Here is a 17,289-nt window from a genome sequence, read left to right on the forward strand (position 1 = left end):
AGTGACCCACCTCCCAGTTTCTGCAAGGTAAACAACAGCAAAGTACAATTAAAGTCATAAACACTGTTTTTGTTCAAATCTTTATGGTGACTGACAATATTATAGATAGGATTCCTTCAGAGATAAAGGGAGCTGTTATATATATATATAAAAATTAAAATACCTTAGAATCCATGGACAAATAAATCACTGCAAAATCTCTCTGACCCATTTTCCTTGGAAGGGATTATTTAGCTCTACATTATGTAACTTTATGCCACTACTGCACAGCTGCAAGCCCAATACACAGAAAATAGCATCTATCAACAACAACTACTTGAAGACCCACTCTTACAATCAAGTGTAAGAGCAGCAAAGAGTGAAAACAATGAACCAAGATGAATGCTGCACTCCCTAATTTCAGTTTAAAAAGAGTAATGTAAAAGGTTATTGATAGTGGAACAATCAATCAGCTGATGATTGATTTTCCCCAGATACAACGGGTTGGCCTCTCCTCACGCTTTCTGATTCTCTTGCTCTCTCTCATAAACATACAAACACACACACAAATTCAAGCTCACCAACACATAAATCAGTGGCCAGGGTCAGGCCAGAGTCCAGCATTTCAAACAAACAGCCATTGAACACCAATGAGGTCATGGATTCACCACCAGGCAAAGAGCCTCAACCACTTATCCACACAAATGCAGTCTGGGAAAGAAAAAAAAGAAAAAACACCCACTGACAAATGTGATGGCTGAATGAAAGGACAAGCAACAGTTTGTTATGGATACTTTCAGGCTTGAAGTGGAGCTTTACTGGAAACAGAGACCCTGCACCCTCAGCCAGGATCACTCCCGGCACTTATTCTTAGAGTCCTTTGAACAGTTTTTAATGGATTTCGGTTTCGCTTCATGCCCGCTGTTTGCTATTTAAACTCTGAGTGGTTGCTCCAGACACATTGCTGCAACAAACTGGGATTTTCCCTGGCAAAACGTTTACCTGTATCCACCAATCAGCAGCTAAGGACAACAGCTGAGCACGGTTAAGCCCTAATCACAGCTCGCAGGCTGCTAAGTCTCCCCGTCCACCTCTCTCTTACTACAGGAATTTTTTGGGAACACTAAACAATGCTCTTTAGTATTGTGATCATCTACCTTACATCCCTGGTTGCGGGTAAGTGGCTTTCTCATGATCATGATCAAATGTTTTTTTTTTCCCCCAATTCTGATTAGACAGTCCTCAAAATTACCATTCCAACTGGGGATGTGCGTAAACAATTCATTGCTCATTAGTTAATTCACCTTATCGATTAGCAATTAATTCATGGGCATCACTTTTAAGAACCAAAATTTTCCTTGGGGTCTTTCTATCTGAAACACAAAGCCTAAGTCCTTCATATTCCTTAATCAAAGATTTATCACCATTTGGGATATAGTAGCCTACAGCAATGGCATTTTTTGTGATATAACAAAGTATACTAATTCCCAAGGCCTTCCCATGTGGAGTTTGTATGTTCTCCTGGTGGCCAGTTTTTGAAGATCCCTGATTCCAATTCATCAGTGTAAAGGCAATAAAACTTTTAATTGAACAGGTGTAGAGGAGATACAGACTGATGAGTGTGCTGACCTCAACAACATCACATTACTGGAATACCGACGACAAAGAGTCCAACTGCATGTCCAGTACCTGCTGCTGACCAGGACAAACATGGACTGCGCACAAATGTTCAACACAGACTCTCTTAACGGACAGACGTCCTATTTTAACATCTCTCACCCAACCAAAGTCATCATCCATGGTTACAGGTGAGAGGTGGAGTCAAGAAGGTCCTGAAAACCTTTTTCCCCTTTGATGAAATTATGCTCAACATGGAAGGTCTTTTAATTTAAATCTTGTCTATTGTGTTAAGTTTCATAAATAGATTACAAGTTTTAAAATTTAAAATGTAAAAGAATTTAAAGTTACTTCAGTTTATAATTTCTGAGTTATTAGTTGTTTTTCTTATCTGGATGTGAAGTTAATGGAGAAATGTCAGATTTTGAGTTTTACAATTCTGTTTGGTCTGTAACTCCAAATTGTTCTGCGCTGTGAGATCCAGATTATCTTTGCAGCTAACATTTCATACAACCTGGGGCCTAATACGGGAAACGAACCTACAACCTCCTTAGTGGGCGGCCATTGCGCCAACCACTCTCCCACAATGCCTCACTGCACCTGTTCGCGTGACGTAGCAAGCAGAGGATACGACCGTTAGCTGACGTCGGCCATGCTAACGGCTAACCGGCTAAATGCAGCAAAATTTACCGAGCAGATTTATGTTATTTCCAAGAACAAGTTATCTTAAGTTCTAACGCTAGTGTGGCCATCACGAATGAACGCAGATGAGGGATATCATGTAAAACCAAATTACTCACATGTGGAGGAGAGGAAAAACGTCGTTGGTTCCGAATCAAAGCAGCAGCTTTAGCAGCTCGTTGTGCTCTCATCTCGGAGAAATCAGACCAGGAGAGCCTCCACGGTCGGACTGGAGAATAAATTAATCCTTAGACAAATGTAACCGGAAACAAACAAAACAGAACAAAAATGTCTGGATGTTTTGACGAGCAGAATTTGATTTGTAATCCCTCTGCTCATTCCAGCTGCGCTGCACTAATTAAAATAATGGCTTCCATCGTGGAGGAGATCCCAGGTGGTCGTTCTGAGCTGAATTCGTACCTGAATGTCGGTAAATTTAGCTTATTTTAAGTTTAGCTGTCGAAAACAGGAGAAACGACACGCGCAGCACTAACACGCATGCGCAGTCACCATGGATACCAAATCATAGAAGATGGCCGCCAATCCTTACGTGAACTCATCAGCATCTGTGTCATTTATGGACACATTTAAGGCCCTTACAAGCTAATTCTGAGGTTTTTAATTAATGTTTGTTTGTTACTTGTTATTAGTTACAGTCTGTACAAGTAAATAATCATAGTTGGTTCTCAAAGCCCGCCGAGGGGGAATACAACCATGACAGGTGGGGCAATATTCCTTCTCATGCCTATCTTTATTAATGCCTTTACTTTTACATTGAACACAAAACATCCACATCTAAACAAAGTAATAATTAATAGCCTACATGTAGCCTAAAATGAAAATAACATTAGATGGGAAACCAGGAGAAAAATGTGACCCGGAACAAAAAGTGCGTCAATAACGATTCACGTCGGACTGTTAATTGCAGCGGAACAACAGACAAAAGTTTCACAGTAAGAGGCGGCAGGCTACTGGGGACTATGTCACAAAATGGATTAATTTGTGACACAGGCCACAAAGGTTGGCAATGGATTGATCGTGATGTTACCAAGACAAAATTAGCAAGATGCTCCAATTAGCAGATATTAGAAAATATCCACCTTGTCTGAAATGGGGAATGACCAAAAAGTTTGAGAGTCATTGTGTAAGCAGAGGAACAGCTAGATGACTAGCTAATCTCCCCTCTCCTCCCTCCTCCTGCATGCTTTGCCCTTCTTACATCCAACCACCTTAATGAACCCCCCATCCATGACCTCACCCCTGCAGAGCCCTGGGCAGTAAGCCGTCCTGGGTGAAGGAGCTGGCCCAGGCACTGCTCACAGCTCAGGATGCCAATGTGCTGGTGGTGGACTGGATCTATGGAGCTTCTTTCGCCTACAACCTGGTGGTGGAGAACTACAGGGAGGTAGCCTTGCAGATCTCCTTCCTCATCAGACAACTGCAGGTGAGTAAAGCAAGTTTGTTTGTTTTTGTTTTTTGGCCATCATTTGATTAATTGCAATTCTTACATAAAATGTAGTTTGTGTAAACATCAAAAAAGATGAATATCCAAAAAATGTATGAGTATCTTCAAATTAAAAGGAACAAGTATTCCAGGATGGAATGGAGGGACTGGTCTTAAACTAATAGTAGTTAGTAGATGGACACCTGCCTTAACATGCTTGGATATTTAATCGAGATTACTATTAACATGACTTAGATTGTGATTGTCACATCCAGCAGAAACATGGATGCAAACTGGAGTCTTTTCACTTCATCGGGATCAGTCTTGGGGCACACGTTGCTGGTTTTGTGGGGTCTCTATTTGAGGGGAAGATAGGGCGAATCACAGGTGAGTCTGGATCACACCTGCACCTCTTCTCTAAGACTTATCAACTGTCAAAGTATAAAGTTCTGCATATAAAATGAAGATAAAAATCATTCTAAAGGTTTGGTGAAGAGATTTTAATACTGGTTCATGTTGTGCCACACTTCACTGCAGACCATGAAGGTCCCCAGAGCTCAGACGTCTCAGTCAGAGCCTATGAATGTCTGTTAGTGCGACTTTGGAAGTTTAGTTGGTCTCTTCAAAGGACAACAACACTTTGATAAGAGCCACACTGAAGCTGTGTGCAGAGCCCCCCTGTCTTTGTCCCCCGAACGCCCAGCCAGCACAATACAACACTGTTCACTTTATATTGGCTGTTTTTTGTCTGAGTAGAGACACTTGCGTAAATGTGCAATTCAGAGGAGCCACAGATGCTGACGGAAAATAGGAACACATGTCATAACAAGAACAAATTTAGGAGAGCTTACAAATAAAGCATTGTAATAAGAAATATGTACGAGTGCCCCCAGTCTTTAATAGAAGAACTGTGAAACATGATTGTGTGTATTTTCCCTTGTGAATGTTGAGAAGATTAATGTCAGAGGAAATGTCAGCAAAAATGTGCATTATCTCAGTTCCTCACATAATGTTTTGATTTAAAAAAAATAAAATAAAATTTGAGCCAGTGTTTACCTGGTACTCTGACTGCATCATAACTCCTCCCTTTGTATTTGTTTTACAATAGTTCCTCTTATCTCATCTGTGGTTCACTTTTAAAAACAATGGAAAAATGTTTTATCATTGAATGCTGTTTAGTGATCAAACTTCACCCCAGTGGTTGTGCTACATCAGAATAAACTGCCTGAGCCACAAATCTTCTCTTTAGGGTCCAACCTGAGCTCTTTAGAACCCCAAACAAGGTTCCTGAAATAACAACTCTGCTAAAGATCCCAAGAAAGTTGCTTTGACATTGAAACACAGCAGCTTTGTGCTTCATCACACCACCGTTTACTTCAAGCCCAGATCGAAAGTTTTTAAAAATGGAAAGACAAAGTCACCCGTTTATTTCTTATCCCTCCAAATTCCATGTGCATGTAGGGAATCCCCAATAATTCCTTCACTTCAAAACATCAGTTTCACCTTCTTGTCATCCAGCCCTTGACCCTGCTGGACCCATGTTCAAAGGAGCTGACATCTATGACCGCCTGGATCCATCTGATGCTCAGTTTGTTGACGCCATCCACACAGACTCTGACTGTGAGACAACTTTAACTTATTATAAAAAGTTTTGAGGAACGCCAAGCATTGATCTTGTAGCAGTACATCATTTAATGTAATATATATGATGGTGTTAATACTGGTGCTACCTGCTACCCAACAGCAGACTGTAAAAAAAATTCATGTATTAGATTAACTTTAATTTAATTCATTGTTGATTGTTATAACAGTACAAAGTTGGCGCACTTTGTTTTTACCCCACCAGAGTTATTTACCAGTTTTAGTAAGATTTGCTTTAAAAAAGAAAAAAGAGCAGCAGTGATTAAATGTTGGCAGTATTCACAAGGTTTTCCTCTCTTAGCTTTTGGCATCTCCATCCCTGTTGGTCATGTGGATTTCTTTCTGAACGGAGGTAAGGACCAGACTGGATGTGCCCGGTCCAGGTTCGCCTCAAGTAAGTTCAACACTTTTATATCTGGCTGCCTTTTTTTTTTTTACCCAGGCCATTTTTTTTATTTTTATGTATATATTTGTGAGAGTGACAGTCTCTGGCTCCCTTAGTGTTGCTGTGTGTTGTCAGTTCTCGTCTACTTTCCAGTGTATGGTTATGTGATATGTGACCACATGAGAGCGCTGCACGTCTACATGAGTGCCCTGAATGGTTCCTGTCCTTTGAGGGGCGTCCCTTGTTACAGCTATGAGAACTTCCAGATGGGACAGTGTGTGGACTGCAAAGTCTTCGAGGGGACATGTCCAACTATAGGTAATAATGCACAAACGCCGCTTTAATGATTCATTTTGGAAGTATTTAAATTGATACTTGTTTTGTATCATCTGCCTTTTTGAAAAGCATTCAGTCATGTATACTCAGCTTCTTCATGTGATCTGTATTTTTACAATAAAATAAACATTTGTGTAGCACTGGAAATGGAAAAACCTCTTGGCCATCTGGAGTGACTGCTACAGCGTGTTCTTCCCCAACCTCTATAGCTGTTATTTTACTGTGTATTTGGCACCACAATAACAAATGTTATAGTTCATATGCTGTTTCTATGTGCTTAGAAAAACTCTCTTAACCAGGGACTTCCTGTTAGCACTGTTCCAAAAATGGAAGCTTTCTGTTAAACAGATTTAAAAGATTCATTTTTTTAAAATCAAATCACAAAATAATCTGTTTCATACATGTAATGCACAATGCTGTGGCTGTAATATTAGACAACAGTAGTGATAATGACAGAAACATTTTAACTTTGATCCAAGGTTATGTGTTATTTATTGCTGAAGTCAGAATGACAAGCTCCAGTTTTGATGGATTGAATCATCATCATGTATAGCTGATGCTGCCTTCATGGTCACAGATGAAGGACAAAGACACAGGACAGTGCAGTGCACTGATCGATGTTTCCTCCAGGCTGTAGAGGGGAATATAGCCACTTGTAAAAGGGAGCAGCAGGTTTTGTTCTGTGCGAAGTCTCTGTGTCACGAGTAGATACGACGTCAGGCCGCTCTCATGCAGCAGTTCTGGCAGCTTCTTATCATCGTGACCCCTGATATACCAACACACACTGATACAGCCAAACAGATCGCATACACAGAGCACTTTTTAAGTTGTGACGTACGTACAGGACACCTACGGTGTGACTCATTTGATGTGTGTGTGTGTGTGTGTTTCAGGTTTATTAGAAAACAGTGGGATAACCATGACTCCGATTCCCAGAGAGCAGAAGCTGTTTCTTCTCACATCTTCTGCGCCACCTTTTTGCAGTGAGTATGTGTTTGTATTAAAGAGACAGAGACTGTTTTATAATCTCTGGATGACAGGACTTTACAGCCTGCATGTTGAAAGCTAAACTTGTCAGTGGGATCAGACTGTGATCATCTCAGTGGGATTTTATATGCTGCTGTTTTTCAGCTCACCACATCCTGCTGAAGCTGGAGGTTTCTCCTCTGGATAAAAGTGCAGAGGTGAAAGTGACGCTGAGGACCGAGAACCAGGAAACAGAGCAGCGGATCAGACTGTAGGTCCCACTCGTCGAACACACCAGAGGTCAACAGGTTCTTCTGTCAGAATACAGTCACTTGGCACGACATCGGTGGAGAGACCAGTTTATCTCATGGCATACACAATATTATCCCAGACATAATCTTAGTGACATCGTGATGGAACTTCTTGAGATTTGGCACAAATGTCCACTTGGACTTGAACTTAGTTTGAACTCAAAAAATATTTCTTAGCCATAACTCAGTAAGTCACACAACAGTTATGACAAAATCCATCTACAATACTTCTTACTACTGCTACTAATATTTTATATCATCCTGGATAAACAGGGTTGTAATCTTAAACAAGTCAGATTGCAGGTCCAGGTGTACAACTGTGAGGTGTTGATTCTAGTTACATTTTGAAGGTCACTGCAGTATTCAGTCCAAACCTGTCACATTAATCATTTTTAGGATCAGCATCATTTAATCAACAAAAAATGAATACGCTGCTCTAAATGTCAAAAAGCAACTTTAGGCGTCAGTTGCCATTTTTCCAACATGTGAACCAGATGATAAATTGATTAAACTGAGACATAGATGGATGATAATAATAATAATAATAGTAATGTGTAATTACAGCCCAACAGCAAAATCTGTCCTCTGGCACAAAATCTGACTTTTAATAATGTCTGAATATTCCATATTGACATGCAGTGCACGACTTGGACTTCCTGTTTTTAGCGTGTTAAAGTGAGCAAGAATGAAGGATGAATAGAAAAGAGTGTCTGTGACATTCATGATTTTCAGAGATACAGACAGATTGACTCTTGGTGTCAGAGTCTGAAAAGATGGCAACTTTCCGTTGACATCGTGGATTTGAAATGTGATTTCCAATCTCCGTTACAACTTATTAGACATACTTACAGAAAAGTGTAAGCCCCCCAAAATTCACTGTGGCAGGACTGAACTCTTTGTTCAGGCTAATCTAATGTAGCTGCCTCATCACAGAGCCTGTTCTGGAAAAGGCTTTTTGTTTTTACAGAAATGGTGCGTTGGCAGTTTCTGTTATGAGAGCAGAGGGACTGTATGTTCTACTGTAAAGGCCCATCCAGGTGCAACTGTGAATAAAAATATCATTCGTCACCTAGATTGTGCGGAAGCTAATATTCTTGTGATATTAGGTTTAAAAATTACTGCGAAAGTGTCGGTGCCTCAAGACATAAAAAGTTATGCAGAACTCCCTGCTGATTCATAAGGAGTGACAGTAAAACAGCAGGAGATGTAGCAGGTCAGTTTGTTGTGGTTCTGTTTATTCTCATTAATAAAAACAGAAGGCAATAACTGGCCGCTGTAATGAATGTTGGCCGTGGGGCTTTGTCTTGTCGTGTTTGGTTAGGACATGACTTACATGCACGCTGTGTGTTTCAGTCAGACCTCTACGACCGTGTACAGGACGGTGCTCGCTCATCCTGTGGCTCTGTGCCAGATCAACTCCATCAAGCTGAGCAACACCGGCGCTCACTTCTACAGACAGTCAAACATTCACGTCAAGTCGGTCTGTGTGTCCGAGTTCCTCTCCCTCAGGTACGGACGCAACGCCCACAAACACACACAGCACACACATTTGTGCAGACTTCCTCCAGGTAGAGTTCTGTACCCTCAAAGTCATTCCCTGATGTGGGAATCCAAACAGCTTCCAGGCTTCTGTCTGTCTCATAAAGTCAGCTCATTGTGAGTGTGTGTTTGTGTGTCAGGCGGGAGGAGCCGTTGTGCGTGAACAACGTCAGTGTCAGACGAGGAGCTCCGTGGTCCCATGACTTTGTGCAGGTCTGTGATGTTTGAAGATAAAGATCTGCTCTAAGAGACACTGAGATGAAAAATGCACCGCAGAAAGGTCAACCTGTGGACGCCAACAAGAGGTCATTGTCATAAAATGTTCAATCTCAGTTCAATCTCAGTGGATGGAGCCACATTTTTATCCTGGACTCACGTTATTTCTGTCAGAATTCAGTCTGCTTTCACAAAAACCCAAATGATACCTGTTTATTTCTTATCCTGTTTATTATTTACGTTTGCCTATTAGCTTATTTTTCTGTCTGTAAAATGATTTCCTGTGATCTTTGGACTTTGAACCAGACTCTGTTTGTCCCTGTAAATGTTGGGGCCTTCATCTTTCTGTGACAAGTGAATAATGTAGTAAAAGATGAAAATACAGGATATCATCAGTTCTGACTATTATAGACCACCACCCCACCCAAAAAAAATTAATAAATAAAACTGATGCTTTTGAATCTTTCATTTGAACTGAAATGGTAATCAATGTCCACAAAGAAATCAAAGCTTCCCCAAGGTCCAGAAAACCTTTATTATGACGGCAGTCCGTGTGTGCTGGTCTTGTTTTTATCATGTACACACAATAATAAAGGCTCATTAGCTTATTGTACCGTAACGAAACACTTTGACTTGACTTTTATGGGCTATTACATGGATCATTTTGAGGATATTCAGGATGACATGAGCTCAGTGTTGAAGACAAACAATATTTTTCACTGCAAACAGATTTATGGAGAAATCTTGGCCCCATGAAAATACTTTTTTAAAAACAGATTTTTCGTCCCACAGACAGACACAATGCAGTTCACTCAAATAATTACAAAATGAATGAAAAATGAAAATGTGGTCTATGGGCTTCAGATGAACCACCAAAAATGAACTTGACCCAACTCATGGTGCTTTCAGATAAAAAAATATGAAGGTGAAATAATGAGAAAATATTTATGCATGGGCCTGGAAAACTTCTGGACAAGAACATGCAAAACTACAGTAAATCATTTCCAGATGTTGAAAAGATCGTCCCCATTTGAAGTGTGGAAAATAACCCGTTGATTCATTCCATGTGATTTTTTTTTTTTTTTCTCCGATTAATTTCTGACCAAATTCAGTGTGTAAACAAACATCAAAAGTCAAATTTAACATTAAATCACGTGAAGTCAAGTCAAACAATCAGTTTCAACATCAAATACGGATGAGATGAAAAACAAATTCATCTGTTTCAGACACATAAAATCAGTTTTCAAAATATGAAACAACATTTCAGACATTTAACGCGCTGGTCGGTGACAAAGTGACGCCGTCTCGGTGCCCGTTCAGATGACGGTGGATTGTTGGCATGTTAATTACACGTGGTGTTTTCCACTGCAGGAATGCAGCATGTACGAACTGTTGGCTGCCCTGTGAACATTTTATTGATCCTTTTAAGTTGTTAAATTGCAGTTTTTATAAATGACATCTTCGCTCAAAGAGAAATTTTACATAAATTGAAAAGATGTTTTTCAGAGCTGACTGTAGATTTTAAGGCAGATTTCAGATCGCTGTGATACTTCTGAGGGTTTCCACCATTAAAAATAAAACTTTTTTTATTATTTAATAATTTAATTGGCCCAAAATGGAATAGCAGCGGTTATTATTTGATGGCTTTTGTATCAGGGAAATGTCATTTGAAGTGAGAAAGAACAGCAGACGTTGGTCAGGCCTGGAGATGTGAGGTGAGGTGAGAACAGGTATATGAGGAAGAGGAAGACGTGACACATTCATACTGCTACACTGTAAATAAGGTGGTGTTTCCAGGAGAGACTGTCCTCACAGTTTGGGAGTGTCGGTGGGAGCCAGCGGCGCTCTGCCCCTCTTAAATCGAGGTGGTAGATCTCCGTCACCATCGCCTCCTGCAGAGTCGACATCAGAGCCTCAGTACAACTTCAGGTAACATGGGCACGAAATAAAGTCGACAACTAAGAAAGAATCAAGTTAAGCTTCGCAATGCGCACACAAAGACACAACAGCAAAACCAGAAATGGACCACTCCCAAACAATTTGCTCCAGGATGGATGTTAGTTAAATCACACGTAAAAACTTTATTAACAAACCTGCTTCACATAGCTGAACAGACAGTAGTCAGAGGAGCTGACGGATTCGTGTGCATGTAGAATCTAAACCATCTCACTTTTCAAATGCCAAAGGTCACCTAGTTTTTAATCTTTGCCTTGTTGGTAATTCAGCTTCTCCTGAGAGCCCGGACATTAAAAAAATGAACTCTGAGCTTCCTCCGCCTATAAAATAAATCTGTTCCACAAGACTGAGTGTTAAAACTTGGTGTTAACATGGCGGCTTCCTCCTTCCTTCTCAGCTGCTGTTTATATTCCAGATGTTTGAAATATCCCCTGCAGACATTTTTTCTGTCCCCCCCCCCGGGCCCAGAGACCCCCCCCCCACAGTCTCTGTGAGTCAGGGTACATGGTTCTGGACCGGTCTACGCCCTGTGATGGGACCTCACTGACCCCACGCTCCAGCTATGGAACCTGAGCCTCCACCTGTGACTGGGGGGGGTGGGGGGGGGTCAATGAAACTGTAAGCAGACAGATAGCCTCGTGCTTTACACAGTGGATTAATAACATGGTAGTGATTTTTCTTCTTTTTTTCATATTCTACTCTAATCCTGATCAGATAAGGACGCAGATGCTCGATCGCCTGTCGCACACACAGAACAGAACACAGCCACGATGAGCCCACTCTACTAAACTGTTCTCACTGTGCAGACCTCTGTTATCCAAGCAGACAAATTTAACTCTGCTACTGTACCAAACAGGGCCGCCACTAATGCAGAGCAGCTGGCACGGAGGGAATTTTAATCTGAAAAAGTAACGTTTGGAAAACAGCATAATGATCCACATCCTTTTGAGCAGCAGCACCTATATAATTCAAATGGATTTTGAGAAATAGATTGTTCCCCCCCAAAAAAAATTAACCCATTTAACCTGAATCAAATTCACTAATAAATAACGTGTGTTTATTTTTAGAGACAAAGCAGCCACAGCAGCAGATTCTCACAAGATAAAGTAACAAAGTAAAGAAGCTCTGATCTACTTTGTCTGTTGAAAACCTCACAAGATCAAATGAGTTAAAACAAAGTCTCTCAACACCACAGCAAAGTGTTTAATTAAATCTATACTGGCTCTTATCGCCCTGTGTGTCACTACAAAGCCAGGTTAGTAAGAGCGGTGCACTGCAAGCCGTCCATGCACACACTCCGCCCCCACGCCGCCCTCAGCCCAGGTGAGGTACTTACATGTAGCTTAAGTGGTGACCCAGTGTGTTAGCTCCAGCACCCTGCCCCTCTACCTCAAATAATCCCTCTCACTGCCATAATCCATTAAGGAGCCCGCCACATCAGCAAAGTCCTCCAGGACCAGGCTGGTTGAGTCCTCACCGGTGGGCAGCTCCGGGTCTGACGCCCAGGGGTGCTCATGACGGCCACGCTCGGAGGCCTGAGGTTCTTCCAGGTGGGTCTTCGTTGGTCCTTGCAGGTTCTGGGGTGGATCAGGCTTCTCGTAGGCCGGAGCCTGGTCTTGGTCGTGGTGCTCGGTTTGATGCTCCCTGGCGATGCCGCCATCACTGCAGCTGCCGCCCTCGCTGCTCTGCGAGGACGGGGCCAGCACGTGGTAGAGGCTGGGCAGGCGTATGTCCAACAGCACGCCGCTCTTGATGTAGAGCTTGTTGTTGAGGTTGTAAAGTTTATCCGCGATGTCATAGCCCAACATGACGGAGAACAGGCGGGCGATGTAGCGCTCCTTTGATATCAGCATGTAAAGGCGCCGGCGACGCCATGAAATGTAGCGGGAATCTTCTTCTGCTGTCAGGGTCACCTGAGGAGAACGAATAAAACATCTGAAAATCTTTTTCTGAAACAGTTTCTGGTTGCAGAAAAAAGAAATTGTGTACACGGAATGGGATTATTATTAAAAAGTCTTGTGTGTGTCGCTCTTTTAGCTCTGTTTTTGGTCTCTACCAGAGTAGAGCTGAGCGGGTCACATGAGAACAAAGACGAGCTGCAGTTCTTTGTAGGATCGTTGGATGAAATAATGATTAAAGCCGCTTTTCGAAGGCAGCGACCTCACGCCACATTTTTCTGTTTTGTATACAACTAGCATCAAAATAAAATGAAAACTAAAGTGAAACACTGCATTTCCTATAATGACTGCTAAAGCCTAACTCCAAAAGTGAATCAATCCAAAAATGTCCAACCTCGAAGCAGAAATAAACATGTTTAAAGCCCAAAACTTTACTAAACTCTTTGGATTTGGTGCCACTGGGTGACCTGACATCCATCTTTATCAGTAACAAATGGTTCAACACAGAAAGACGGTTTTCCTGGTGGACCGGTTTGTGGGTGCACAAGAAAAGATTGAAGTGCGGCATCACTTTGGCTACACGTCATCTATTATTGTTTTAAAAAAATAAGATTCATTGATAATATTGATGTTAATCGATGCATTACCGTCGAAATAAACAAATTTCTGCCTGCTCTGGACATTAAACCTTGAAATTATGTTAATAAAACGACACCAAAGTACACAATTCATTCAGTACCTGAAACTTTCCCTCCTCGTTTGGTCTGAGAGACTCCCACTCCGGAGAGTCCAGGAACTGGTGTCGGTGGATGTAATGCAGGAACTGGCCCTCCAGTGACACATTGATCCTGAGAGAGCGAGGACGGGGGAGGTTAAAAACAGAGACGGGGATTATGAAGTGATAATGAGAGCAGAGAGGGATCTGCAGGTCACTTTGCAGGGTCAGATGAAGACTATGGAGGTAGACATTAGCATAACTGCCCCCTTCAGGGCAGCTGGAGATGCAGCTCATTAAACAGAACAGTTTTAAATAAATTAATGAGACCGCAGTTTCTCTTTTGTCTCACAGAAATACAAAGTTAGGGGGGGGGGAAAGATGTTCCTCTTTCAGGGAGAAGCTTTATTTGAAGGAGCTTCTGGCTTCCACAGAGTGAGCTAATCCAGCACACTCAACGTTAAAACCCCGTCAGATTCAGTGTGAACTGACACTCTGTTTCATATCAACCACCTCATAGTCAAAAAGTTTACATTTAGTGAAAAATCAGACTGTCACTGCTAATAAATGGAGTCAAAGAATAATGATTAATAATAATAAAAGATCACTATCAGCTTTTTATTGATGTTTCCATAGTTGGCTCGAATCCCCTTATCTGCCAACAGCGTGTCCAACTTTTTACTGGAGGTAAGAGGAGCTGCCAGTGTCCACATTCAAAGTACAGAGATATCATTTAACAAGCTGGCACTCTGCAGGAGGACGACTCCAGTGAGTCACAGACAAAAATACTCTGTTTACAACATTTCTCTTGTTTCAGCTCCAGGACTGAGAGATCTAATAAAGCTCTACTTTGAGGATGTTTGGAAGAAGAGGACACATTTCCTGTGACGGCTACACGCTGCCAACAGCCTGGGACTCAAAAATAGAAATCCAGTTCTAGAGAAGCCAGTTAAAATATTTTTTTAAACGATGAGCATTATATCACTACATCACAAATCGCTTCATGCCAATAAAAATAAACAGCATATACCACATGGTGCAAGGGACTGAGCACTTTCTCTTTTAGTCTTAAATTATGAGACAGAAAGACCTGCAATAGCAAATTGTCATACTACACAGAAGTGCTGGATATAAATAAATGATTCCCACAGTCTGGCATGTTTTGTTTTTGTTCAGATTGTAGTAGTAAAGGGCATTAGTTTAATGTTTCCAGTAATAAAAGGACCAAACCTCCCCTGGAGATTATGAAGTATTTCTAAATCTGATTCCAATAAGCTCTAATAATCGACTGAACTTCCTCAGTATTAGGTCAAGAGGCACAGTTATGAACCAGCTGGTGAATATTTAGCAGCTAAATGTACAGATACAGATGGTGGGGACCAAATCTAGAGCTAAAAGAGCGTAAATATCATCTCCACTACTTAGATTCAAGCAGGGGCCATTGGCATGACTCCAAATCAATGCATGTAATATCTGAAGGTGTGGATAAGAAACTGATCTTTGTCAGTCTAATCTCTGAAAAACATTTTACCGACATCTCTCAAATACTTATTAGAGATACTAATAAGGGATTTTAAGAGATGTTCATTCAGTCATTCATTCATCTTCTACTGGAGCCAATCCCAGCTCACTCTGGGCGAGGGGCGGGGCCACCCTGGACAGGTAACCAGTCCATCACAGAGACAGACAGAGACCAACAACCACTCAGACCTACGGACACTTTAGAGGCACCAATGAACCCAAACATGATGGGCGGTGGGAGGAAACCCACGCAGCCACAGGGAGAACATGGAAACTCCACACAGGAAGGCCTCAGGCCGGGAACCGAACCCGTGACCGCTAACCACTATGCCGCCGTGCTGCCCCATGCTAAGAGATGTTCACATCAAAAATGAACACTGGTCAGATGGTGACTCATAGAAACCGGTGTTTCGGATTATTTAGCATTTTGTATTGGTGGTTTGCATCATGTAGCATCTATACACACATTCACACACTCCGCACCTTCCAGACAGCAGGAAGGACAGCTGGTCGATGGGCGTCTTGCCCTCCACAGCGTACATCTCTCCCGCTTTCAGCTCCACCACCTTGTTCTCAAAAGCACTGGCTATCTCCTTGAAGACCTGGACGGGCACGCCCAGCGGCAGGTAGACCGCCTGGTAGAGGGAGGTCAGCTCCTCGCTGCGTATGCCGTCCTGGTGCAGCCGCAACAGGAGGTGGCAGATCTGAGCGAAGCAGGCCAGCAGCATCAGCAGGTTCCAGGTGAAGACGTCCAGGCCGCACATGGTCAGCCAGCCCCAGATGGTCAGACAGAGGAAGGCCGGGACCAGGAAGCTGAAGATGAAGAGGCACCCATAGGCCCCGCTGCCTCCCATGTAGCCCAGGAACAGCATGGTGTTACCCAAGTGATAGATGGCTCCTTCTGTGTTGTTGCTCCAGCCATCGCACATCGGCGCAAACAACAAGTTGTCTAGGAGTGTTGAGTTGGCTGCGCTCATGTTTGAAACAAGTCCGAGAAGCTTTTGATGCACAAAAGAAGCAAAACCAACAAAACTTGGTGCTATTTCTGGCCCAACTCTCACAGCTTGATCAAAAACAAACAGCTAATACTAACACCCCCCCAAAAATATAAATATAAGAAACAAATGTGTGTTCCCTCGTTGTCCGGTGGAAGATCCTTCAATATGAAACAGCTCTCACCGACATTGTCACAGAAACACAGCTGGAATGGGTTTCTTCTCCTCCTCTCATTATGTGTCCTTTCCCCTCTCCTCTGGCTTTCTGGACCCGTTTTGTCCCCCCTCTGTGTCTTCCTGTCCCTTATCCTCCCTTCTGTCTCTCATTCACCCACCAGTCTGCACTGTGAAAGCAACAGCTGGAAGAGAGGGGTGAAGGGAGGAGGACGGGGGCGTTGATAGAGCCCTAGAAGGATAACCATGTTTGGAATTGAAACCCAAGGAGGAAAGAGTGGTGGACAGAAAGCAGGCCTGCTACTTAACATAACAGAGAGCGACAGAGAGGCAGGAAACAAGAGGGAGGAGAGGGACCGTAATGAATATCACCAAGGGGCCGACAGTGTCACACACATTTAAAAAAAAAAACAAAAAAAAACAACCCACTGAAAACGTCTTCAGGAGGTCTTCCTTCAGCCAAACTACACAAGTCCAGTTTACGATCAGGAGAGCGGCTCAGCTGGGGCGTATTTAGAGACACTGAGATGAGTGGGATGACAGGGCAGGTCAGATTTCAGGTATGAACACCCCCCATCACAGCCAGTCGCCCTGTCAGCCACGACAATCCCCCAAATCAGATTTAAACAAATAAATTCATGTAAAAAGTTGAAGTTGGAAGATTTCTGAGAATTTAATGAGGAACTCTATGAGCTGTGAGGTGCTCCGTGTTATACAAAACTATGCAGAAAATATAAGTTATAACTTTCAGGTATCTTACAGTACAATTATAATCCTGATATGGTCTGACACTCTGAATGTGTAAGTTTATTTTTCTGGAATGATTTTTAAAAAAGGTCAAATTTATTCTAGCAGTGCAGAAATTATATTTATTAAAAAAAAAAAAAAAAAAAAAAGTCAAAGGTATAACAGCTG

At 42.2% G+C, this 17,289-nt stretch overlaps 2 protein-coding genes across 3 annotated transcripts; one reads left to right on the plus strand and one right to left on the minus strand.

The window, feature by feature from the left end:
* The first annotated feature begins 1,070 nt into the window (after positions 1-1,070).
* pla1a (phospholipase A1 member A) lies at positions 1,071-9,733 on the plus strand. The gene is made up of 11 exons (XM_029530365.1): positions 1,071-1,155; positions 1,574-1,787; positions 3,544-3,721; positions 4,000-4,108; positions 5,240-5,341; positions 5,664-5,756; positions 5,883-6,065; positions 6,977-7,066; positions 7,215-7,320; positions 8,714-8,869; positions 9,040-9,733. The coding sequence occupies exons 1-11, from the start codon at positions 1,110-1,112 to the stop codon at positions 9,125-9,127; spliced, it is 1,365 nt and encodes a 454-aa protein (XP_029386225.1). The 5' UTR covers positions 1,071-1,109; the 3' UTR covers positions 9,128-9,733.
* Positions 9,585-16,555, minus strand: popdc2 (popeye domain cAMP effector 2). Of its 2 annotated transcripts, XM_029530367.1 has the most exons (4): positions 15,689-16,555; positions 13,709-13,817; positions 12,549-12,984; positions 9,585-11,007 (listed from the first exon to the last, which is right to left on the minus strand). In XM_029530367.1, exons 1-4 carry the CDS (start codon positions 16,180-16,182, stop codon positions 10,925-10,927), a joined length of 1,122 nt encoding a protein of 373 aa, XP_029386227.1. In that variant the 5' UTR covers positions 16,183-16,555; the 3' UTR covers positions 9,585-10,924. The 2 variants fall into 2 exon arrangements, with proteins under 2 accessions (XP_029386227.1, XP_029386226.1); XM_029530366.1 differs by lacking the exon at positions 9,585-11,007 and having other exon boundaries at positions 12,376-12,984.
* Positions 16,556-17,289: the final 734 nt, after the last annotated feature.

The sequence above is a fragment of the Echeneis naucrates genome, chromosome 21 (assembly GCF_900963305.1).
Source record: "Echeneis naucrates chromosome 21, fEcheNa1.1, whole genome shotgun sequence".
Taxonomy (NCBI): Eukaryota; Metazoa; Chordata; class Actinopteri; order Carangiformes; family Echeneidae; genus Echeneis; species Echeneis naucrates.

Excerpts from the sequence above, each read along its gene's own strand:
- pla1a (XM_029530365.1), top strand. The coding sequence starts at position 1,110 with ATGCTCTTTAGTATTGTGATCATCTACCTTACATCCCTGGTTGCGG. Across the intron at positions 1,788-3,543 it reads GTCATCATCCATGGTTACAG|AGCCCTGGGCAGTAAGCCGT; the intron begins GTGAGAGGTGGA and ends TCACCCCTGCAG. Across the intron at positions 5,757-5,882 it reads CCGGTCCAGGTTCGCCTCAA|TTCTCGTCTACTTTCCAGTG; the intron begins GTAAGTTCAACA and ends GTGTGTTGTCAG.
- popdc2 (XM_029530366.1), bottom strand. The coding sequence starts at position 16,182 with ATGAGCGCAGCCAACTCAACACTCCTAGACAACTTGTTGTTTGCGCCG. Across the intron at positions 13,818-15,688 it reads TCCTTCCTGCTGTCTGGAAG|GATCAATGTGTCACTGGAGG; the intron begins GTGCGGAGTGTG and ends TCGCTCTCTCAG. Across the intron at positions 12,985-13,708 it reads ACGAGGAGGGAAAGTTTCAG|GTGACCCTGACAGCAGAAGA; the intron begins GTACTGAATGAA and ends CGTTCTCCTCAG.